At 49.1% G+C, this 26,488-nt stretch overlaps 1 protein-coding gene across 1 annotated transcript in view; it reads left to right on the forward strand.

Moving 5' to 3' along the window:
- The window catches only part of PPP1R36 (protein phosphatase 1 regulatory subunit 36), a 400,132-nt gene that overhangs the window by 107,157 nt on the left and 266,487 nt on the right, over positions 1-26,488 (forward strand). Inside the window, exon 3 of the mRNA XM_085628012.1 lies at positions 6,241-6,312. Within this exon, the coding sequence (XP_085484138.1) occupies positions 6,241-6,312 (72 nt within the window). The remainder of the gene's footprint in view (positions 1-6,240; positions 6,313-26,488) is intronic.

Consider the following 26,488-nt stretch of genomic DNA (forward strand, 5'->3'; position numbering starts at 1 on the left):
TAATTCATTAATCATAATCGTACTAATGGTTTGGAGTGATGTGGAAATAACTAATCAACCTTATTAATGACCGAAATACACGTGGGATTTGCATCTGCATGGCCTAATTAATGACGTGAACTAAATTTTGTACGCATATTAATGATAGATAATTAGAACATTGCATGATATATGTCGCTTTGGTGATGAAATTGTGATTCGCGCTTTATTTAGTAAGTATAAACCGCATTGAGTGTTGCTTTTGGCTAGATAAATACACACACATATGGGTATTAGCGAGAGAATAACACTTAATTAGTCGTTTCTATGTATTAATTACGTTTTTGTGTTTCTTTGCTTAAAATGACTATTCTGGCCTATCAAATGATGGCTGCTTTTGGTGCCTAACCCAACTGCCGACGCTGAACCAGGCTTGGGTGAAGTGCGCCTGCGCTAAAAAATGAGCAACAATGGCCCTGTTTTGACCCCAGGCAAGCTGTACTTATCAAGGCCACTGGGAAAGGTGCCAGCGCTACAGACAAAAGGCTTTATTAAAGAACCGAAACCAGCAAGTATGCTGACAACATGGACTAAACCTTATGGGAACGGAGAGGTTGACCCCTGATCAGCCAATCAGAACAGTTTAAAACTCAATATTGTTACATTTTGCTATTGAAATTATTATAAAACCCATAGAATAGAGAGGTTGGAGGGTCGCTCCTTCGATTTCCTGATGATATGCTGACGAAGAGGACGGTGACACTGCAGGACAGCTGTTAGCCTGAATCTTTGACGGACTGAATTAATGCCCAAAATCCTGATGAACTTAACCTGCTAAATTGATGGGCATAGATTTGCGAGATTGCCAGATTTGACATAGAGGACGACTTTAGCCAGAATAGGTAAATATGAATGGCAACTTGATCAAATGAATGATTTAATCTGCAATATTAATATAAATTTGGATTTGAACATCTACAGAAATGAGTTGGGTTGTTTATTCATTGAAATGTGTTAATGAAAAGGTTAATTAGAGTATTAGAAATTCACTTAAATCTACAACTAACAGATCCATCCCGGTCATGAGGGGAATACCAAATGTAGAATCTAGGGCCTAATGAGTATAAGAAGGGTTTGTAGGTTTGTTGCTCATTAGGGTAAAGTGGTATCTTCCTCCCTCATTATCCAGCACTTGGAAGGATAATCGCCTCTCGTACGGACTGATGGTGAGTGTGTGTTGGTGTGATGGGCCCCACCAGCGAATGTATGGATAGTGTGCGTGTGTGAGATTTTTTGGTCCGCAACGGTAGGGAGGGATTTTGCACTCCGCGCTGGAGCACTGCCACTGCCCTCCATTTAGCATGATGTACCAGTCCACTCCTCCTGCCCTCCATTGCCCAATGCTATGGCCCATCATTGACCTCCTGATTAGCCTCTGTGCTTAGCTTGCTGCCCCTATTCTCCTTCCCCCTGCCCTCCGATGTCTCTGTGCATGCCCCTGCTCCATCCTTTTTGCCCACCATGTTCCATGGACCTGCCACTCCTATCTACTCTGAGTGTTCTGTTGAGCTGCCACTCCCCTCCCACCTGCCTAGCATTGTCAGATGACTGTAACCTGTCCCTGCCACCTCCACCCTGCCTGTCCACATGCCATGCCCCTATCCCCTTCCTCCTGTACTCCATGGTCAATTTTACTGCCACACCCTTCTGCCCTCCCTGGTCTGTTGTGCTGCAACTGCTCCTGATGCCTGCCCGCGTGGTCTGTTGTGAGGCCCCTTCCCCTGAACTCTCTTGTCTGTGCCCAGGTCTTGACCCTCCCTTCTATCCTCCATGGTCCTTTGTGCATGCCCCTGCACTCTCCTTCTTGCCCATCATAGCCATTGTGCTGCCACTAACCCTCCCGCTTGCCATGCATGGTCTTCTGTGCTGCCATGGCCCCTCCCACCTTCCCTGTGTGGTCAGCTAGCTGCCCCTGACCCCCTCCCACCTTCCCTCCATGGTCTCTGTGTATGCCATCATAGTCTCATTGTTGCTCTCCATGGTGTGTTTTGTTTCTAGTGACCAACCTGCCTGACCTCCATGGTCATCTTGCTGCTCCTGCCTTGCCCCCTTGCCCCCAGCCCTCTGTTTCCATGTGCAGACCCCTATTCCCTCCCTCCTGGCTTGTCTGTTCCATTGTAATGCCCCTGATCCGTCCCTCCTGCCCTTTATGGTCTGTTATGCTGCATCTTTCTCTCCTGTCTGCCCATTATGGTCAGCTAGCTACCATTGCCTCTTTCCCCTCTGTTCTCTGTTGGCCATGTGCATGGTCCTGTCCCCTCCCTATTGCTTTCTATGGATTGTTGTGCTGCACTCCTGTCCCGCATGCGCTGTGTGGTGTATTGTGCTGCTGCAAACCCTGATGCCTGCCCTGTAGGGTCAGTTTGGTGCACCTCTCCATGTCCCTCCTGTCCTCTGTTATCCGAGTCCATGTCCCTACCCCAATTCCTCCTGCCTACCATGATCCAATGTACCATACTTGCGAACATTTTGAACTTGGTAAGAGGGAGATTTTGAAAAAAAACTGGGGTATTGAATTTCCCCTTTGAGTTACATTGAAAAAGAGGAGATTGTAGACAGGAGAGAGATCAAATAAAGCCCATTTGAGCTTAAAAACATTGGACGTTTCCTGGCTGAAACGGGTCTGTTGGCATGTATGGTTGTACTACCACTGCCTCTTCCTTCTGCCCACAATGGTGTATTATATTGCCACAGCCTCTCTTGCCAGTCCTGTATTGTTGGTTTGTTGCCCCTGCCCCCCTTTCCACTGCCCTCCATAGTCTGTTGTGCTGCCACTGCCCTTCCTGCCTGCCCAGTGTGGTCAAATTGTTGCATCTGCACTCTCCTACCTGCCTTCAATTTTCAGAGTCCGTGCCCCTGGCCTCTGCCTCTCAACAGTATCCCAATGAACAACTAGATTGCTAACATTCTATATTTATTACAAAAGTGTGGAACGCCTGACGTCATCTTGATGTAATCAAAACTGTAATACCTAGAGTATTTCCTTTAGAAATTACATATATGAGAGGGTCTTATTTGCATCAAAATTATGGTTAGTGCTCTAAAAAACTAAAATGAGGACATATTTTCTGAGTTTTCAAATAGCGACAAAGAACTTTTACATTATTTATATTCTTTATGTTTTTTTATCCAGTTGACCACTTGATTAAATGTTGCACCTAGGGGAGAGGATGTGGTGTTACTTCCAAAGCTGCAGACTTTGCAACTGGGGAACCAGGTTGGAGTTTCTGCTTCAGCTCAACATTCTGTGATTCTGGTCAAATCACTTAATCTCCTCATGTCTACAACCAAAATGAATTTGGTCTTGTGTGATGTAACCAATGCTCATGTAAAGCACTCCAATACCTGACAAGTCTGCACTATATAAAACTGCAAATACTCAAAAAATAAGTGTTTTGCACACTTCTGTCATTGGGCTACATGTGGGCTACATCTGGGTGATATTTGTGCTGCATTTGGGCTCTTTGTCTCTGGTGGCCATCTTGGGAGATTTATTTGTTATGAAGTTTCCTAATTTCCTCATTTACTACAGTCTCCTCAGTAGGAAATGCTTTCAGTTTTTTACTTTGATTCCATCAAGAAGGTATTCAGATATGTCACACATTTGCCATAAATTCTGAATGTTAGCACTCTAGTTGCTCATTAGATCACTGTAGTAAAGCTACTGCTCACCACGGAAGTCTGCTGCTGGTATTAAAAGTGCATGTTTCAGTCTGCATATCAGAAGTTTTTAATGAAATAGAAGAGGATTTGAGAAGTCACTCAAAATGTGCCCTAATTTTTCTTTCTTCAGCACTAATCATAGTTTCTATGGCAAAATGAACCCCTTCATTGTGTTCCTTTTTAAATTAAATGTTTTAAGTGTTACCAGTTTTTTTCCAATCAAGATGGCTTCAGGTGTGCCATACTTTTGTCATAAGTAAGACAGTAAGCGCTCTAGTTGTTCTTAAGAACACTCTGGGACATTCTGTCATTGGGCTATACTTGGGCTACATCTGGGTGATATTTGGGCTACATTTGGGCTCTTTTGTCTCTGGTGGCCATCTTGGGAGATTTATTTGTTATGAAGTTTCCTAATTTCCTCATTTACTGCAGTCTCCTCAGTGGGAATACTTTCAGTTTTTTATTTTGGTTCAATCAAGAAGGCATTCAGATGTGTCACACATTTGCCATAAATTCTGAATGTTAGCACTCTAGTTGCTCCTTAGATCACTGTAGTAAAACTACTGCTCACCAGGGAAGTCTGCTGCTGGTATTCAAAGTGCATGTTTCAGTCTGCATGTCAGAATTTTTTTATGAAATAGAAGAGGATTTGAGAAGTCAAAATGTGCCCTAATTTTTCTTTCTGCAGAACTAATCATAATTTCTATGGCGAAATGAACCCCCTCATTTTGTTCCTTTGTAAATTAAATGTTTTAAGTGTTACCACTTTATTCCAATCAAGATGGCTTCAGGTGTGCCATACCTTTGTCATAAGTAAGACTGTTAGCGCTCTAGTTGTTCGTTAGAACACTCTGGGACATTCTGTCATTGGGCTATACTTGGGCTACATCTGGGTGATATTTGGGCTACATTTGGGCTCTTTTGTCTCTGGTGGCCATCTTGGGAGATTTATTTGTTATGAAGTTTCCTAATTTCCAGCAGTCTCCTCAGTAGGAAATACTTTCAGTTTTTTACTTTGATTCCATCAAGAAGGCATTCAGATGTGTCACACATTTGCCATAAATTCAGAATGGTAGCACTCTACTTGCTTATTAGATCACTGTAGTAAAGCTACTGCTCACCAGGGAAGTCTGCTGCTGGTATTGAAAGTGCATGTTTCAGTCTGCAATCAGAATTTTTTAATGAAATAGAAGAGGATTTGAGAAGTCACTCAAAATGTGCCCTAATTTTTCTTTCTGCAGCACTAATCATACTTTCTATGGCAAAATGAACCCCCTCATGTTGTTCCTTTTTAAATTAAATGTTTTAAGAGTTACCACTTTATGCCAACCAAGATGGCTTCAGGTGTGCTATACGTTTGTCATAAGTAGGACTGTTAGCGCTCTAGTTTTTCTTTAGAACACTCTGGGAAGCTGCAGTAGAACACAAAGGAATCAACTGACAGTCTCTGCCCTTGTTGGATGTACATGTTTTACTGAGAATGTCAGACTTCATTCTCACATGACTGAGAAAGATAATGTGAATTTACAGAAAATATGCTCTCAGTTTAGCTTATAGATCACCTTCCGAACCTCTGTGGGAAAAGCATGAGAAAATAGTTTTCTCTCAAACATGATTCATGATATCACAGCAGAAGGCTTTTTCACATGGTAAAATCACCTTAGAACACACCACAATTCCTAAAATGAGTATGGTACCATCAACAAATGATGTATAATGTAACTAAAGTCTTAAAACCTTCTATTAACTGCAATGCTTTTTAATGAGGTGCTATCATGTATATTGGTCCCAAGATGGCTGCCAACACTTCTTGGATGAAGTACTGACAGCCAATCAGATCTCACGATAAATTGTGTGGTTAGGCTCCGCCCAGATATATATGTGATTTTACTTTTGATTTTCTCAGGAACTACTGAACGGATTTACACCATATATGCAAAAGGCACATGCTTGACCTGAGGACTACCTCTTTGCCAAATTTCAAGTAATTCTGTTCAGCCGTTCAGGCTGTACCTTCGACTAAAGGTCCTATGGGAAAATGCATGGGGAAAACGCGTTTTGGGACCCCCCTTTTTTCTCAGTCCCCGCTTGACGAATCACCCCGAGACTTTCAGGGTAGGAGCTGAGCGGAGCGCCCCATTAGTTTAGAAAATTTCACGAAGATAAGTCAACCGGCGCCAAAGTTATTCAAAATAGAATTTTCAGATTTCCTATGGGAACTCGGTCCTAACTATAACTATCTACTGGCGACCGCCAGTAGATAATATAGATATAGATATATAATACATTGTAAGATGCACACACAGAATATCAACCATCCATAGATATCATCAGACACATGCACTATGCACACCAGCTGTTACATAATATAATATAACATCAGAAAAAAGAATAGAAACAAGTTCACAACTAAACACAAATACATGCAATGTAACTAACTGATGTGATACTGATGCACTTAAGAAACCTTATTAGCTCTGCTATAGTTTCTTTGGGTTTGTGTTTTTTTTTTTTAATTAATCTCTTTCTTTTTAACAGTTATGGTGCTGGAGCAGATTTTAGAGAAAAAGCAAGGAAGGTTAAAGCAATACATTTTCAAGAATCCAGAAGGTATTTCTAGGTTTTGCATAATTTATAAAGCCTTTTTGCCTTCGTCTGTTGTGCGCTGACCTTTTCTCTTTTGAATTATTTCTGTATATTTAATGCTACATGTTCTTATAATGGCCAAGGACTAGATATCAGTGGTTATTTCAATGTGTGTATATAAGAAAGGTGCGATGCCAGGTCCTGTGGCCCACACTCAATGGAAATAGATAAAGGACTTCTGCAGCAGAGGTTAGTTGCAACAAAGTGCACATAATAAAACACACAAGCATCTATTACATTACATTTATGGGTTTTTTTTGGTGAATATTTCTTTGATTTTCAAATAAACATACGGAACTCCGTTTACAGTGGTAGCATCTAATATCGCATAACATCAATACAATATATAACCCTGTAATAATGTTGTCAGGAGCATGAATACAGTAACAGTACAGTGTTCAGTGCTACTCTGTACATTCAATACATTAAGTTTTCAGGGGCAGAAATTGCAGTCACTGCAATGCACATCAAGAAATATTCCAAACAGGTATTGTAGGGTGAGGGTCATAGTGTACATCGTGGTGCCGATTACGATCCTGTAAAAACCGGGTACGAACCGTCGGACGGAGCATATTCTCCGTCCGACGCGTACCCGGTCGGAACAATATACAAACATGGAAGTACGATTCGCACGGAAATACCATTTCCGTACGAATCGTACAAAACACCGACCGACGCAAATATACATACAAATGTGATCCGGGAAAGCGCCGACGTGACGTCGTGACGCATGCAGCCTGCGTTTCACGAACCAGGAAGTACAAATCAAACCCACAGCAGTCCGGACGGCAATATTTTTACGGCACCCAAAAAGTGCCGGGAAAGCGAAGTACGCCACGAAACGACCAGATTAGGGGGCCCGGTACGCGCCGTACCCCCCCCCAGCCCCCGTAAGTACGCGCCGTACCCCCCCAGCCCCCACATGTATGCACCGTATCCCCCCCAGCCCCCGCATGTACGCACCGTACCCCCCCAGCCCCCGCATGTACGCACTGTACCCCCCAGCCCCCGCATGTACGCACCGTACCCCCACCCGTGTATGTACACCAGTGTACGTACGAGTCGTACCCCCAACTGTGTATGTACACCAGTATACGTACGCACCCTACCCCCACCCGTGTATGTACGGCGCAAACCCCCAGCGCTACGCGCTGGGGGTTCGCAGGGGTACGGTGCGTACGTACACTGGTGTACATACACAGGTGGGGGTACGACTCGTACGTACACTGGTGTACATACACAGGTGGGGGTACGGTGCGTACGTACACTGGTGTACATACACGGGGGGTACGGCGCGTACATGCGGGGGCTGGGGGGGTACGGTGCGTACATGCGGGGGCTGGGAGGGTTACATGGGTACATGCGGGGGCTGGGGGGAGTACGGTGCGTACATGCGGGGGCTGGGGGGGTACGGCGCGTACATGCGGCGGCTGGGGGGGTATGGCGCGTACATGCGGGGGCTGGTACGGCACGTACATGCGGGGGCTGGTACGGCACGTACATGCGGGGCTGGGGGGGGTACGGCGCGTACATGCGGGGGCTGGGGGGGGTACGGCGCGTATGTGGGCACATGTCTCCATGGTAGCTATGTGAGTTCGGTGCGGACGGTGTTTTTTCCATACGGTTGTAACATCGGACGCACGGGATGGATCGTACTTGCGCGGTCGGACTTCACTTTTCACATTTGTACGGTAAATCGTCCGAGGATGTGTTGGACACATTTTCCGACCCGAGGACGTGTGGGGAATTATTCCCAATGCGATTCGTATGGACTTTTTCCCATGCGAATCGTACTTGGCAGTTTGTACGGCACTTGTACGATTCGTACGGTAAAAAGACCGGATACGAGTCGTACGGGGAATTTTTTTCCAGGATCGTAATCGGCATCTACGTGTCCTCTTTTTCCAAGTGGGTAGCTACGGACCGTCGCTATGCATGTGCAGGGTGTAAGAGCACTAAAGCATTGACGGATCATGATTATGCCTTGAGTGGGGGGAGGGGTGATGTTAGGCGCTCGAGGTGGAGAGTATGGTAGAGTGACAGGGCAGTTCCAGATGATTTGCGTTCCCTGCCTAATTTACATTCCTGCAGAAGCGCGCTGCAAAACCGGCAGTAATGTTTAGAGTGCCTGTTAGTTTTGTCTCAATTGGCATGTGGTAAGCTTTCCAATAGGGGGAGTTGGGTGTAATTGGGCGGCCTGGTATATTCCCATGGGAAATCTCAAGTTCGGCTATGAGGGTTCTTTGCAGATCAGCGGGCCATGTTTGAGTGGGGCGCTAAGTGTGACTTCCAGCACATAGCTAACCTCTGCTTAGCTATTACCATTGCCAGATCCAAGATCTTATTTAGGGTCTTATGTTTTGCCTTTTGTGATGTGATCCCCAACAAAAAGTGCGACCTGTCCAGCGAAGTCGTCCTGCCTGCTGCCTCCATGAGTGTGTCGGCTAATACGGCCCAGTATGTCAGCAATTGTGGGCACGACCACACCATGTGCAAGAATGTGGCCTCAGTGTCATCACAGTGAGGACCAATGATCGGGGAAACAGCATACATCTGTGCAAGTCTTTAGGGGGGGCGATTGAGATATATGTGGTGGAGATGATTAAATTGTGTGTATTTGAGTCTGGCATTAACCAAGATAATTTTGGGGATTCCCAAACATTGCTCCAATTGTTTGTCAGTTAATGTTGTCGAGAGTGCGCCATCCCTATAAGCCCTGAGTACCGTGAGAGGGGTCGCGCCATCCTGTTGTATTGAATTGTACAGCATTGTTATAGCTCATCGGCCAGAGTCGTGTACGAGTAGTGTTTGAAGGACATGTCTTAGGCACGGTGAACAGACATAATATCAAATTTTTAATATCGCATTGCCAAAATATCGAGTTTTTTATATAGAATGGACAGAATATCGAATTGACAAAATATTGTGGTGCAGAATATCGAAATTCAGGTAAGAAATATCGATTGTCATAATATCGACGTTCATAATATAGTTAAAAATATCAAAAAAAATTGTAGTGTTAAAAGTATGTATTATTTTTGTAATGTATGTTTTAATTTTTTTAAAGTAATGAATTTTATGTTATTTAATTTTTGCGTAATTTAATTCCGTAGCGGGTTGTGGGTTTATAGGGGAATAGGGTGGGAAGTAATTTAATTATAGTAAATTAAATATCAATTTTTAGGAATCATTAATTATTTTTAATTTAATTTTGTGTTTTAGTTCTGTAGCGGGTTGTGGGTTTATAGGGGAATAGGGTGGGAAGTAATTTAATTGTAATCAAGCAATTATTTACTTTTATTTATTGGTATTGATAAATAATTTATTGTGAATTATTAATTGGTAATTCATTTTTATTAATTCGTAATTCATTTTTATTAATTTTATAATTGATAATTATATTGTATTAATGTATTATTCGAAGCGGGTGGGTTGATAGGGGAATAGGGTGGGAAGTAATTTAATTGTAATTAAATAATTATTGAAAATATTTTTGTGTATTGATAATTAATTTACTGCTAATTAATTATTAATTGGTACACATTTTGTATTACTTATTAATTTTTGGTATTGAAAAATAGTTTGTGTTTGATTAATTATTAATAGGTAAATAATTTTTAATAATTAATATTTATTGGTATTTATAATTAATTAATTATTAAATAATTTATCGTTGGGAATTAATTTTTTATACAAGTTTATTGGTATTGATAATTAATTTATATATATTTAATTAATAAATCGTTATTTTCCCTACTGTTTCACTCACTGGAGGGGGAATAGAAATTTTTACCCTCCCGCTATCCAACACTTTCCCTACTGTTGCACTCACTGGAGTGGGAATAGTATTTTTTTACCCCTACGCTATCCAACACTTTCCCTACTGTTGCACTCACTGGAGTGAGAATAGTAATTTTTACCCCTACACTATCCAATGCTTTCCCTACGGTTGCACTCACTGGAGTGGGAATAGTAATTTTTACCCCTATGCTATCCAACACTTTTCCTACTGTTGCACTCACTGGAGTGGGAATAATAATTTTTACCTACCTGCTATCCAACGCTTTCCCTACTGTTGCACTCTCTGGAGTGGGAATAGTAATTTTTACCCCTTACGCTATCCAACGCTTTCCCTTCTGTTGCCCTCACTGGAGTGGGAATAGTAATTTTTACCCCTACACTATCCAACGCTTTCCCTACTGTTGCACTCACTGGAGTGGGAATAGTAATTTTTACCCCTACGATATCCAACGCTTTCCCTACTGTTGCCCTCTCTGGAGTGAGAATAGTAATTTTTACCCCTACACTATCCAATGCTTTCCCTACTGTTGCACTCACTGGAGTGGGAATAGTAATTTTTACCCCCATGCTATCCAACGCTTTTCCTACTGTTGCACTCACTGGAGTGGGAATAATAATTTTTACCTACCTGCTATCCAACGCTTTCCCTACTGTTGCACTCTCTGGAGTGGGAATAGTAATTTTTACCCCTTACGCTATCCAACGCTTTCCCTACTGTTGCACTCACTGGAGTGGGAATAGTAATTTTTACCCTCCCGCTATCCAATGCTTTCCCTACTGTTGCACTCACTGGAGTGGGAATAGTAATTTTTACCTACCCGCTATCCAACGCTTTCCCTACTGTTGCACTCACTGGAGTGGGAATAGTAATTTTTACCCTCCCGCTATCCAATGCTTTCCCTATTGTTGCACTCACTGGAGTGGGAATAGTAATTTTTACCTACCCGCTATCCAACGCTTACCCTACTGTTGCACTCACTGGAGTGAGTAGTAATTTTTACCCTCCCGCTATCCAACGCTTTCCTTACTTTTGCACTCACTGGAGTGGGAATAGTAATTTTTACCCTACCGCTATTCAACACTTTCCCTACTGTTGCACTCACTGGAGTTGGAATAGTAATTTTTACCCTCCCGCTATCCAACACTTTCCCTACTGTTGCTCTCACTGGAGTGGGAATAGTCAATTTTACCCTACCGCTATCCAACACTAAAAATATTGAATATTTTTTAATAATATTAAGTTGACATATATATGTATTAAAAAATAAAAATGCATGTTTTTTTTATTTACATTAATTATTTATTACTTTTAAGGTTATTTAAGTATGTTTTACTTAATTATATTTAATATTTCATTATTTTACATTAGTTTTAAGACATTTAAAAAATTCGATATTTTAACAAACTATATTATTTACAACGATATTTTGGATTTGATATTTTTGTACTTACCTGTTTGTAGATAGGAAGTCGATATTCTGTCATTCTGTATTTTGTCATCGATATTTTGGCATGTCGATATTTTGCTCCTCGATATTCTGTCAGTGATCCCTTAGACACATCGTGTGACCTGTCCCATACCTTGTGTAATTGGTGTGTGAGAGATGCATACAGAAGAAAGGATCTGGGGGGATCCCATAATCATCCATCAAGTTCTCGAACATACTGAGAATTGAGTCAGAGAACGGGTGGGGGTACGGTCCGTACATACACTGTTGGGGTGGGGGTACGCTCCATACATACGCGGGTGAGGGTACGGTCCGTACATACACTGTTGGGGTGGGGGTACGCTCCATACATAGGCGGGTGGGGGTACGGTCCGTACATACACTGTTGGGGTGGGGGTATGCTCCATACATACACGGGTGGGGGTACGGTTCGTACATGCACTATTGGGGTGGGGGTACGCTCCATACATAGGCGGGTGGGGGTATGGTCCGTACATACACTGTTGGGGTGGGGGTACGCTCCATACGTACGCGGGTGGGGGTACGGTCCGTACATACACTGTTGGGGTGGGGGTACGCTCCATACATACGCGGGTGGGGGTACGGTCCGTACATACACTGTTGGGGTGGGGGTACGCTCCATACATACGCGGGTGGGGGTACGGTCCGTACGTACCCGTGCCCACGCTGTGGAATGCTTGTGCGGCCCGTACCCAGGCCTTTGGCACATGGGTACGGGCCGTACCGCCATTGTTGGGGTGACGTAGGTGTGGGCGTGGTACGACTCGTACCCACGCTCTTAAGGCGTGGGTACGGTACGTACCTGTATTGTTGTGTTGCCGGTTCGCGTCGTCGCCCACTTCCGTTGTGGCGGACGCTGGCGTTGCTGGACACGCCCCCCCCCCTCGAAGTGACCAGGGCCTGGAGGTCAGGTATGTCCAGGGCATGTGTGCTGTGTGACTTGGGTGGGGGTTTTGTGTCCTGCCCCTGCCCCCCCCCCTTTGCCCCTGGGTGTTGTTCTGACCTTCTGCGGCGTCTGCGTCGGTACCTGTAGAGGAGGTCGACTGCTATGAGGGCCGGGATGACACGTAGGTTCGGGTCCATGTCTGTCCGTCGCGTACAGGTGCTCCTTGTGCGCGTCGTCCTGATTTCCCGGCAGTTTTTGGCTGCCGGGAAATATTCTCCGTGCGGGATGACGTCGGTACGAATCGTACTTCCTGGTTCGTGAAACGCAGGCTGCATGCGTCCCGACGTCACGTCGCCGCTTTTCCGGATGTCATTTGTATGTTTATTTTCCTCAGTTGGTGTTTTGTACGAATCGTACGGAAATGGTGTTTCCGTGCGAATCGTACTTGCATGTTTGTAAAGTTTTACAACCGGGTACGAGTCGGACGGAGAAAACCCTCCGACCGACGGTTCGTACCCGGTTTCTCCAGGATCCGAATCGGCACCTAAGTATACCGCATCCGGTGTTGGGATGGAATGAGACGTGCTTAAGGTCGTGCTCCGCCGGCACATGATTAAAGCACTATAAGGTGCTCGCTTGACCCTCCTCAGGGAGCTAGGCACCCTGGACTCTGTTACGTCGGTATAAACAAGCATCTCCCACCACCACATTGGCCGCAGCTACACTGGCCCAAGCTAGATTGAAACATAAAACAACACTGTAACAATTGGGCGCTCTCGATCACATGTAATACTAGGCCAGACAACACACAGGAGACAAGGCCAGTAAGTTGCTGGCACGGCTCCTACGATCGGACTTGCCCAGGAAAAAGATTACAGCCATTAATAACAAACAGGGACACATCGTTAATACACTGGACGAAATTAATACCACTTTCTGATTGGACTATGCCTCTCTTTATAAAGCCCCTCAATACCACTTTCTGATTGGACTATGCCTCTCTTTATAAAGCCCCTCAAGAGTGTAACCCAACCGAGATACAACTTTTTCTTGAGGGCGTCACTCTCCCTTGAATTTCGCCTATGTAGTACGCGGTGCTGGAATCCCCTATTACTGAAACAGAAATAGTAGACGCCATCCAGCAGATGGCAAGAGGTAAGGCCCCCGGGGCGGAGAGTTGGCCCTTAGACTTTTACATGACCTTCCACATGCAACTGGCCCCTCACCTGTTTCGTATGCACATTGATGCTTATGAGAGAAGGGTATTGACCTCCTCTCTCCGGGAGGCCATGCTGGTGGACCTGCCTAAGCCGGATAGGGATCCATTACTTCTCAGGTCCTGCCGCACATTGTCCCTCTTGAACTCGGATTATAAGACTCTTGGCAGAGTTCTGGTTAATAGATTGTTTGCAGTAACTCAACTTCTTGTGCACAGTGACCAGAACGGCTTCAAACACGGTAGAAACACCTTCACCGCGTATCACTCCCAGCAGTGCCCAGATGCAGGAGGGGTGGGTGTAGAGTCCTCCCAGCAGTGCCCAGACACAGGAGGGGTGGGTGCAGAGTCCTCCCAGCAGTGCCCAGATGCAGGAGGGGTGGGTGTAGAGTCCTCCCAGCAGTGCCCAGACACAGGAGGGGTGTGTGCAGAGTCCTCCCAGCAGTGCCTGGACGCAGGAGGGGTGGGTGTAGAGCCCTCCCAGCAGTGCCCAGACACAGGAGGGGTGTGTGCAGAGTCCTCCCAGCAGTGCCCAGACGCAGGAGGGGTGGGTGCCTATCACTCCCAGCAGTGCCCAGACACAGGAGGGGTGGGTGCAGAGTCCTCCCAGCAGTGCCCAGACTCAGGAGGGGTGGGTGCCTATCACTCCCAGCAGTGCCCAGACACAGGAGGGGTGGGTGCAGAGTCCTCCCAGCAGTGCCCAGACGCAGGAGGGGTGGGTGTAGAGTACTCCCAGCAGTGCCCAGACACAGGAGGGGTGGGTGCAGAGTCCTCCCAGCAGTGCCCAGACGCAGGAGGGGTGGGTGTAGAGTCCTCCCAGCAGTGCCCAGACACAGGAGGGGTGTGTGCAGAGTCCTCCCAGCAGTGCACAGACGCAGGAGGGGTGGGTGCCTATCACTCCCAGCAGTGCCCAGACACAGGAGAGGTGGGTGCAGAGTCCTCCAAGCAGTGCCCAGACGCAGGAGGGGTGGGTGTAGAGTACTCCCAGCAGTGCCCAGACACAGGAGGGGTGGGTGCCTATCACTCCCAGCAGTGCCCAGACACAAGAGGGGTGGGTGCAGAGTCCTCCCAGCAGTGCCCAGACGCAGGAGGGGTGGGTGTAGAGTACTCCCAGCAGTGCCCAGACACAGGAGGGGTCGGTGCCTTTCACTCCCAGCAGTGCCCAGACACAGGAGGGGTGGGTGCAGAGTCCTCCCAGCAGTGCCCAGACGCAGGAGGCGTGGGTGTAGAGTACTCCCAGCAGTGCCCAGACACAGGAGGGGTGGGTGCCTATCACTCCCAGCAGTGCCCAGACACAGGAGGGGTGGGTACAGAGTCCTCCCAGCAGTGCCCAGACGCAGGAGGGGTGGGTGTAGAGTACTCCCAGCAGTGCCCAGACGCAGGAGGGGTGGGTGCCTTTCACTCCCAGCAGTGCCCAGACACAGGAGGGGTGGGTGCAGAGTCCTCCCAGCAGTGCCCAGACGCAGGAGGGGTGGGTGTAGAGTACTCCCAGCAGTGCCCAGACACAGGAGGGGTGGGTGCCTATCACTCCCAGCAGTGCCCAGACACAGGAGGGGTGGGTGCAGAGTCCTCCCAGCAGTGCACAGACACAGGAGGGGTGGGTGCAGAGTCCTCCCAGCAGTGCCCAGACGCAGGAGGGGTGGGTGTAGAGTACTCCCAGCAGTGCCCAGACGCAGGAGGGGTGGAGGGGTGGGTGCCTATCACTCCCAGCAGTGCCCAGACACAGGAGGGGTGGGTGCAGAGTCCTCCCAGCAGTGCCCAGACGCAGGAGGGGTGGGTGTAGAGTACTCCCAGCAGTGCCCAGACACAGGAGGGGTGGGTGCCTATCACTCCCAGCAGTGCCCAGACACAGGAGGGGTGGGTGCAGAGTCCTCCCAGCAGTGCACAGACACAGGAGGGGTGGGTGCAGAGTCCTCCCAGCAGTGCCCATGGAACGCAAAGGGTGGAGTACCCACAGATACAATGCCCACAAATGTCTGTCAGGTGCACAAAGACCCTGCAGTACATGTACCACATGTGTGCGAGGCTGGGAGTACACACATGCATAGCGCCTAAAAGAGAACATGTCCACATGAAGTCATGTCAACAGTCTACATACACAAGTACAGTGACCACCAAGGATGCCACGAATGATGCAGGTGGAGACATCCCTCAGCATGCATGTGCAAAGTTGAAGGAGTCCGTCACACACCCAGCTGATGTAGACACAGCTCAGCACCACATATTGGAAACACCCTGCAGGGAAGATGTCAGGTTACACAGAGGAAGGAACACTCCTTGGGACGATGTCACCATGCAATAACTGCTTACATGAACAAAGTAATTTAGCCAACAGCTTGTGATGGCACACAGATACCAGGGTCCACCCTATGACCAGCACAAGACTACATTTCCCACACACCCAACACATTATCACCACCCAAAATCATGGAGCAGGTCCACCAACAGCAATACCAGATAAACAGTAGTGTTCTATGGAAAAAACTAATTGCTTTATTCAGCAGGATGTAAGTAATATTCATCATAAATGTCAATATATACAAGGCCCATAGGGCAGTCCATGACTCAAATCCGGATGGGGGACACAGTGGGACGTGTGTCCCCTAGCTTGCCTGCACAGTCAGACTCCTTTGTCTTCCACAGGTGGGGGGCATCATGTTGGGGGGAAGGACCAGGCACCGCAGGGACAGGAGGGGCAAGGGTAGGTGTCGTGGGTGCAGGGACGGAGGACTCCACCACAGGGGTGGGGCAGCGCCAAAGGTGGTGGTGAGGATGGCGCTGCACACGGTTGCAAGGTCCTCCAGCGTTTTCCCTGCACCCGAAGGAACCACAGGCCCCAAGGAGGGGGGGGGGGTCGGAGGAATGGGTCGCAGCGCTACTGGGGGAGGGTGTGGACAGGGGGTGCACTCAACTACCCTGACCGGGGACTCCTTTGACCGCTTGCGGGGTGGTGACACCTTTGGGTTCAGGGACAGAGTGGCCATGAAGGAGTCTTTGCTGGATTTGTGGCCAGGAGAGCTGAGGGGAGTGGATTTGGAGGGAGTGGATTTTGCAGAATGCGGACTCCCACTCTGGCTGCGTGTCTTACGTTTGCCCCCCGACCCAGTGGGTGTGCCTACTTCACCCTGTGTGTGCGTGCCAGGAGGTGTGCGCTTGTCCTTCCCTGCTGGTGTGGTGCCTGTGTCTGGTGGGGTGTGTGCATGCTGACGTCTGGGTGTACGTGGGACAGGCATGGGAGTGGGAAGTGTGGATGGGGCATGGGTAGGGGGTGGGACGAAGTGCTGCAGGAGACCCACTGCTGCAGTCAGTGTCGAGTCAATAGACCTCAGCAAGTTGCGTTGGTCAGCCTGCGATGCTGAAATGCCCTCCAAGTATGCCTCCATGTTGTTGAGCACTCGGCTGTGGCCATGGAGGACATTAAGCATCGCAGCCTGACCAACCTGCAACTGCCGCAGGATGTCCACAGACTCGGCATTGGCGGCAGCAGTGGAGACAGGGGCAGGGGGTGCGGTGCCTGGCAGGAAGGAGACACGTGGTGACCTAGCACGCCGGGAAGGGACACGAGCAAGTGGGAGGCCGGTGATGGCAATGGAGGGGGCGGGGAGAGATGTTGTGCTGCTGTCAGCTGTTGGAGCAGCCTCCGCCCCCTCGGAGAGCTCAGCCTCGGACCCGTCAGCTTCATATTCTGTGGTGGCAGTGGACAGGTCCTCCGGCTCACTCCCCTCGGCCTCAGTTCCACTCGATGTGCCAGCCAAGATGTCACTGCTGGCACTGGTGCTCATTCCCTCCGCACGGTCCGTGCCGGTGTCTCCATCCGTGTCCCCCGACGATGCTGTGGGCAAGGTGAAGAAACAGGAATTAATCAGACACCTGTATACATATGTCACATGAGTCAAATCTACATAGGTTACAGTGCATAGCCTGAAAAGAAAGATGAGTAACATCTACAATACAAGGTACATATGTAGGCCCTGCAACACACAGTTGGTTCACCCACCATGCCACTGAGAAACTATGGAGAGCATGACACATTTGCAAATGACATGATATGGATTTGGACAGAGGAGCCAGGCTCTGGGGACAATCCAGCACTGCATCTGCACCACACAGCGTTGCCGTAACTAGGGATGAGCAGGGACCATCTCCATGAACTTGAGGCACATGCTGCAAAGGTAATACTGAAAGACATGCCCAACATGAATGGGTCACTGCACCTTGAGTGTATGTCCAGACAAACATCACACACTGGCCAGACCGAGCAAGGAGATTTCAGGTGTTGACATGTAGGCCTTGCCCGCACCAACCACCCCCTACATGAGACAATTTGATGAGACACAGGAAGCACTTGCATCTCTTAGTCTGGGAGAAATACACATGGGCTGCAAGAAACCCATATTGGACCCAAAATACCCCATGTGCGCCTGTACAACGATCTCATTTACAAATGGCCATCATCAGATAATTGTAACAAGACACACAGGCACTGGCCACCGTGAGTATGAACGAGGAAAATTAGGTCAGGCTGTACAGTGGACACTTGTAGAACACGTTACGTAAATATACATGGTGCCAGGGGACAATGGCACAGAGCACATCCTATGCTGTAGACACTGAAAGTGTCCACATATTGTGATGACACACATGATACCTAGCAAAATATGCCCCAGGGGACAGTATTGGCCACAATATTCCATGGTCCTGAATGGTAATGACTGCAACACAGGCCACCATCCCTGCACTCTGCGTATCGCACACTCATGCACATCATGTCACAGGCCACAACATAGGACATGCTTGCTGTTAGGCATTACACTTCAGAGACATACTCCTATGTCTGGACTCAGCATCAGTGCCAATTGACATGGACCCCACAAGTACAGAACTGGACAGGACACAGGCAAGGTCCCAAAACCTGTTACACACCACCCCCACACATGATGCTGCAAGCATTGGTCACGTGGATAAACTGCCAGCCCAGATGATCTTGTGAAAGAGTGACTACACACAGACCAGGGAACACATGGCAAGGAGGGGAAGGGAGGAGGGACAGCACCGCTATACTGTGGGTGACAGGACCTGCACCGCACATTTAAACACTGGCAGTGTATCCATGCAACTGCGCACTTACAAATGCTGGTGACACACAACAAACACACATGTACCTACCCCCTTCCTGCTGCTGCTTCTCCCGTAAGCGCCTGTCCATATCAGGAAAGACCACCGCCAGCACACGCTTGTGGATGTGGGTCAGACGGCGACGCCCATGGTTCTTAGGGCCCACAGGTGAGTCCCCCAGCAGGACCCGTGCGATCCTCCGCGTCCAGCACCGGATATCCTGCCAGCGTTTTCTCACCTGGGCCAGGCGCCGCTTGCGACCATCCGTCCTCCTCACGGCACTGACGGCGTCCCTCCAGATCTGCTCCTTGGCAGAGGCGCCTACCTGTGAGGATGAAAAAGTGAGACTACATCAATACACCTGCCACATGTCACAGAGACACACATTAGAACAATTTTGCTGGTTTCAACAAGGCATAGTATGCAGCCAAAGCATTGCACCTTTGTCATAGGGACATTTTTCTCTGTGTAAGGGCAAATGCACCACGTGCCATTGAAAGTACACAGGTGGCATGAGGGGTACGACACAATAAATGATCCAGACTCACACTGTGCATCAGAAGGTACACCAGGATTATGTGCAGCACCTCAAAGCAGTCACATGCCACAGGCCACTGACGCTACCTCAGCAGAGTACACAGACACACACAGGCACAGGACATTCACCTGCCATTGCCAACTGCAGCTACAAACCTCACTCTGCACATGTGCTACTAGACTGGGGGGGCTCACAGGTGTGGGGCTGGCTCTGCACGTCAGACACACAGCACTGCTCCCTGCTCACATCAGATGGGCAGGGTATATCCATCCCTCATGCAGCTGGGGTGCTACACTCCACATATGCACCCACCCACATGACAGGGGACTTACACACACACCGATGTCCAGGGTACGAACACATCATGTGGACACTCTCAGCACAGGTACACTGAACAAACACACATCTGTGGGTACAGTCACCTGTCACACTGGGGTGACCACAGAATCACATGAGGACTGTAGAAACAACATTCCCAGGAGGATTAGACAGGCAGAATGTGGCATGCACCATGCAGTGATTGTCACAGTAAACACAATGCAAGTGAGGACGGCAGACATGCACCACAGCATGCTCTGGCTGGGAGACATTAGGCATCCCCCCCCCGGGACCCACTCTACAGTACAATGCATGTGTGTCACACCTGGACACAATGCCAGAAGTCACAGTCACAAAAAAGGGCCACAGTCTGTGCTAGTGGACTCAGCACTCACCTTAAACCCTGGTTGGCCATACAGCATGGGGTACTGTGGGAGGATGACATCCAGCAATGCCACATTCTCCTCCAGGGTGAAAGGCTGGGCCCTCTCCACAGACCTTGACATGGTGCCAGGGAATCACGAGCAGCAGCAGTGTTGTGGAATCAAAAGATGTGCAGGCAAGTGCTCTCTCATGGGACCTGGCTGCCTTATATCTGCCTTGCTGGCCTGTTTCATGCACAGGAGTACAGAGTGATTGGTCACTCACATTTGCATCCTATGTTTCCTCCAATCCATTTAAACCTACCCCTGTGAGGGGGTTAGATTTTTTTAGAATTCAACATGATGTCATTTCAACAACAACTTTGCAACAAAGTAGATTATTTCAAACCGACTTTTGCAGGCCACCTGATTAAACAAATTCAAAGTTTAAACTCGGTCTCCATGGCAACCAGCATGCATCTCTGGCTTTATACTTGTCCCTCATGTGTCCCCTATGTAATTTGGAGATTCACACACAGGTACGGTGCGTTCCGGGGCCCTAGGGCACCCCAAATGCATAGCAACGGGCCGTACAGGCGTGTGTACGGTCCGTATCACTATGGGTACGCATACGCGAGCAAACCCATAGTGATACAGACCGTACACACGTGTGTACGCTCACTATCACTATGGGTGTGCTCGCGTATGCGTACCCATAGTGATACGGACCGTACACACGCGTGTACGCTCACTATCACTATGGGTGTGCTCGCGTATGCGTACCCATAGTGATACGGACCGTACACACGCGTGTACGCTCACTTTCACTATGGGTTTGCTCGCGTATGCTTACCCATAGTGATACGGATCGTACACACATGTGTACGCTCACTTTCACTATGGGTTTGCTCGCGTATGCGTACCCATAGTGATACGGACCGTACCCACGCGTGTACGCTCACTATCACTATGGGTAGGCCTATGGCAGCACTCCCATAGTGATAGGGAACGTACACACGCCCTCAGAGCGAATGTACGGTGCCTTTCACACGTAACAGTGGTGACAGGCAGCACACAGAAAGGAATAGAGCTGACATACTTGTCCATGGATGGACATCAAGGCATTGTCTGTGCAGTACTACATGTGTGGGGCACAGGTGTGAAAGGCTGTGATGTGGCACATTACTCCTGAGTTGTGAAGGCAATAGATGTATGATGAGATGTGTACAGATGTTATGTGTGATGGTGCACTATGTGCCAGACATGCCCTTCACTCCTTTGACATGTGTGCATGTCATACAGAACACTTGAGATAAGCGTCACTGGCATGGCACAGTCAACAACACACGCAAGTGTCCCCTGATGCCCGCTACAGGGGTTACCACACCTGACATGTGACTACCCACGTTGCACGATGTGACTATGTCATGTATGTGTGGTGTGTTCCCATTAGCTTGATGTTGGTGTTCCCTCAAATGCATCTGCAGTTGCTGCAACCAACATGTGTCTGTGTGTAGATGGCCATGGCACACTGTTACGCACACCAGGCCACATGTGGTATCGGATGTAAGGTGTGTATGTATGCATGGGACACGGAGTAGCGTAACAAGGACCTGTCTGCATACTCTCAATGTATGTGTGATCAGTCATGACATGTACACCTTCATGGCAAGGTGTGTGGGCTGTCCTAGTGTTATGTCATGTGACCTGTGGCTCTAGTGTTCTGCTACCTGTCTCTGCAATCAACATCCTACATCTGCTGATATGTTGATGTATGTCACTCCTGTATTGCATCTGACGGTTCACTTACACTGGGACACAGCTAGTCCCATGCCATGGGATGTGGAGGTTCACAATCCCCGTGTGTAGCTGGGTCTTGGTAGGAGTGTCACCTGGCAGCCATACGTGTCCAGGGCATGTAGCACATACCTGACTCCGTATGTAGCATATGTGTATTGACAGATTAACTTGTGCTCAGTACATATAAATTGTTGTTGTAGTGCACTCACTCTTCCTTGTCACTTCCAAATTACTGCAGAGCGCCGCCTCTTCCCCGACCAATTCCGGACTTGGCTGACATGCGGGAGAATGACTGTATACGCTGCTACCGCTTCCCCCAACCGTTGATTGAGGAGTTGACGGCAAGGCTGGCACCACACCTGCAACCGCTGCACAGGTATCCTACGGCACTGACACCCAAGCTGAAGGTAATGGCAGCCCTACATTTTTTTGCCACGGGTACCTTTCAATATACCATAGCTCATGTTGGTGGCACGTCCCAGACCATGTTCAGCCGTGTGCTGCATGATTTTTTAGAGGCCATGTTGCTTCACCTGGATGAGTTTATCCTTTTCCCAACTCCTAAACAGTTGACAGGTGTCAAGCGTGGATTCTATGCCCTGGGAGGGATGCCCCATGTCATTGGGTCCATAGATGGGACACATGTGGCTTTGGTACCACCACAGGCACAGGAGGTAGCGTACAGGAATCGCAAGCACTACCACTCCATCAATGCCATTGTGGTGTGTCTGTCCAACATGGTGATTTCACATGTCTGTGCTCGTTTTCCAGGATCAGCACACGATGCCTACATCATGAGGCGTAGCAGGGTGCCTGAAATGATGACGCAGCTGCGCAACGAATGAGCATGTGTTGTTGGTGGGTACACTCTGTCTGTCCTGTATTTTGCGTAGACTTCCTGCCCGACTGCTTCTCCTGTCCTACTTTTGTCCATGTGGTTTCCATGTAGGGGACGCTGGCTATCCCAACATGCCATGGCTGATCACACCTCTCCGCAACCCCAGCACGCCAGCCCAGCTCCGCTACAACACCGCCCATGGCCGGACAAGGCGAGTGATAGAGAGGACATTTGGCCTCCTGAAGAGCCGATTCAGGTGCCTACACAAGACCGGCGGCGCCCTCCCATATGCCCCGGTGAAGGTCTGCAAAATCTTCATGGTCTGCTGCATGCTGCACAACATGGCAGTTGAGAAAGCTGTGCCACTCATCCTGGATCAAGATGATCAGGACCATCCACCCGTGGAGGACGAAGGGCTTGGCAATGGGGCTAGTGATGTGGAGGATGTGGAGCCGCAAGAGGACAACCGGAGTCGGCTCATACGCGACTTCTTTGCTTAGTGGTGAGTACCATGTCTGAGTGTGCACGCATTGGTCCTTGTGTGGCATGTGTTGCAATGTGTGTGTCCATCTGCATGTATGCCACGTGAGTCAGAGGTGTGTGTGGATGTGTCACTCGAGTGATGGTGCCAGTGATGAGTGTATTTCCGCAGTCATAATTGTGACCTAGCATGTTGTCATCCTTATATGTGTCGAGTACATGCACATCCAAGTGGATGAGCTTTTTGTGGCTGACTTCTTGTGTGTCTCTCATCCCCAGGTACTTGCGCATGCCGTCTGCTGGTTACATTGTTGTGGCACTGCTATTCCTCATGGACACGTCATCGTGTGCCGACTCAGCGTTACACGCACGGACAAGTTTGGAAGTCTCCTTAGGGTAAGGGATGCATCAGGGGTGTATTGGGTGTGACAGTTGTTTACGATGTGTGCACACTGCCCCTGTCGATGTTTGGTTCCTCTGCAGACATGTCGCATCACCATGGGACACATGACATGTAGCTGGATTCACCTGAATAGATGGTCAGACTTGTTGACAGTCATCTGTAATGGGATAGTGGATTGTGATGAAGGCATCAATGTGTGTAACACTGCCCTCGGACACATACGGTTTGCATTGGCTTGACATGGTGTGGGACTTCCACATCAGAGGATCAATGGTGTATGGCAGCCTCTCCGTGAGCAGCAGGGGGTGTTTAGCTGTTACCTGACACTTGTGTGCCAGTTCCATGGATATCAAGCATTTGTGGTGCAGAAGGGGGGTGCCAGTGTTGGACCCACATGTTACTCCACATGACCTGTGTATGTGTACTCCGAGTTGCCTCTGCATTCCGGAATACATGACTAATAAAGGTGTCCCTATGCCTCAAAGGTGCCTCTTCTCAGTCAATGCTGGTGTGTTGCCACGGTGCATACGGCATGTCTGGCATGGTTCTCAGTGATAGTGGCTATGTGTCTATGTGTAGAGTAGCAAGATGCAAGCTGTTTGTCTGGGATTAGACTCTGTATTGTGCATGATGTCCATGACTGTGTGGGTATTGTGACATGTGCCATCCCCATGCATCCAACGTTGGCCAGGCCACCATTCTCTGCATCCACCTGACTCAAGCTTGCAGGACATGATTCTGCCACCTGTCTACACATACCTGGGTGCCCCCCAGGACACTCTACATGATCCCTGACCTCTGCGCATGACTGTTGCTGTACTCAATATGTCTGTCGGCACGGTTGTGCGGCCACCCCCGCAGCTGGTTGGGCCCATCACGGGTGTGTATGGTGCTCCATGTCTGTCTTGGCTAATACATTGTGATCCATGTGTGTCCTGTGCCAGACTCAGGCCCCAGGGTATGGATGGTTGAAGTCATATGAGAACTCAGGCATGGTTAGACTTTACAAGACACATGTAATGTAATAATGCAAAATGTAGGCATCGTCTCTTGATTGTGTACGTTTTTATTTGTGTTGGGGTACGTGTTGGGGGGGGGGGGTATGACAAGAAGGGCTTTCCGGGTGTGTAGAATCCAAAGTTCACTGGGGGAGTTGGTATCCTTGCCATTGGAAATCATCAGAGTCCATGCCACAGTCTTTGTCAACATTGGTCAGACAGTGACCAGCAAGTCCATGTGGCAGAGAATGTCATTTGCTGATGTGCTGCTGTTGGGCCAGTGGGCCAGGTGCCAGGCCAGGTGTCCTGGGAGATGGTGCTGTTGCGCCGACCCTCACGGTCTTTTCCGTGGACGACCCGCCCTCCTGCGGGAACCCTCAGAAGCAGGCCGTGACGATGCTTGGGATGCTCCGTCGGATGTATCCTCCTCCTCCTGATCCCTCCCTGTGGGTGGTGATGTTCTTCTCCTGGTGGCACAGGGAGGGTTGCCCATGTTGTCGGCTATCCGACGGAGTGAACGGTTAATTCCCGTGGGCACCGTCACAAGCTCAGCCTGTCTGTCCTCCATCCGTCCTTGGTGTCGCTGTTGACAGGCATGTTGCTCCGCATGTTGCTGGGCCTGCTGGGTCTTGATCTCCTCGAGGGTCCCCTTCATCTCGTTGAGGGTGGACACAACCTGGCTCATGCCCGTGGTGTCACGCCGGTATGTGTCCAGGATGTTTCTTACATGGGAATATACCGGTTCCGCAGCCAACTGGTCAGGCTCACGCCTCCGCCGTCCTCCACTCCCACCACCCCTGCCCGCTTGCGCCTGGCCTGCCCTTGTGGGCACATCGGGTCTCCGGGACCCCTGAGGGGTGGCATTTGCGTTGTCGCCTGCCTCCTCCTGGGTGCCCGGTACACCGTGTCCCTCCTGGTCAGACTGGCTGCGTTGTGGTGGTGGGGCAGGGATCCTGGGTGTCTCCTGGGATGTGGCAGGAGTGGGGGTGGTGGTTGGCCCAGTTGTACCTGACGCAGGTGCTGCAGGTGGTTGGACACCAGAGGGGCCAGGTTGGTCGGGGTCCTCCACAGAGTGGCGAGAGTCGTCGCTGCCGGTGGGATCGTCATCCCGCAGAGCCAGGTCCTGTGAGTCTTCCCCCCCAGTGTTGGGGGGTGATCCACGACGTTGACCTGTGTGTGAGAGAGACAATGTTATTTTTGTTCCATGCAACATCCATGTTTCATTCGTTTCAAAGTTGGCACATTTCCTCTGGGTATTTGGATATGTCTTGCCTTCCACTCACAGTGCACTTGTGCATGGGTATGTCCCTTTGCCACAGCTTTTGAGACTTTACCTATGTGTGACACAGTCTTACTTGCTGCGTCAATTGTGACTGCAGTCAGCAGTGGAGTGAGCAGGTGTGGCGAGCCATGCATTGGCGCCTTCCGTGTTGCACTGTACGTGGGCAAATGGAGTTGTTCCACACACTTATATAATGCAGGTAGCTGGCGTTGTGCTCGTGCACAGGTTGACACATGGCCCAGTGTTTTGCCATGGAGAAGAGAGGGGGATTCAGGCACTGGCCACCCTTGTCTACATGCACGCAGTCCACCTGCTGACGAGCAGACATTCCCACACCACCCAAGGGTGAATTGGTCTCCCTGTGTCTCCCTTTCTCACTCCCTCTCTGTCCCCCTCTCCCTCCCTCCCTGTGTCAGCCTCCTCCCTCTGTCCGTCTCCCTGTGTCTCCCTCCCTCTCTCTCCCCCTCTCCCTCCCTCTGTCTGTCACACTCTGTCACCTCAGCCCAGCTTCCTAGGCACACACTGTTTGCAGATCTTTGAATGGCCCTTGGCTTGTTCATGTGAGTTTGTTTCTGATCTCCAGGCACCCATTGGGTGTAGTGTCTGTGTCTGCGCTGCTGCTGTGGTGGTGTGT

This window comes from Triturus cristatus, chromosome 9 (assembly GCF_964204655.1).
Source record: "Triturus cristatus chromosome 9, aTriCri1.1, whole genome shotgun sequence".
In the NCBI taxonomy this organism is placed as follows: Eukaryota; Metazoa; Chordata; class Amphibia; order Caudata; family Salamandridae; genus Triturus; species Triturus cristatus.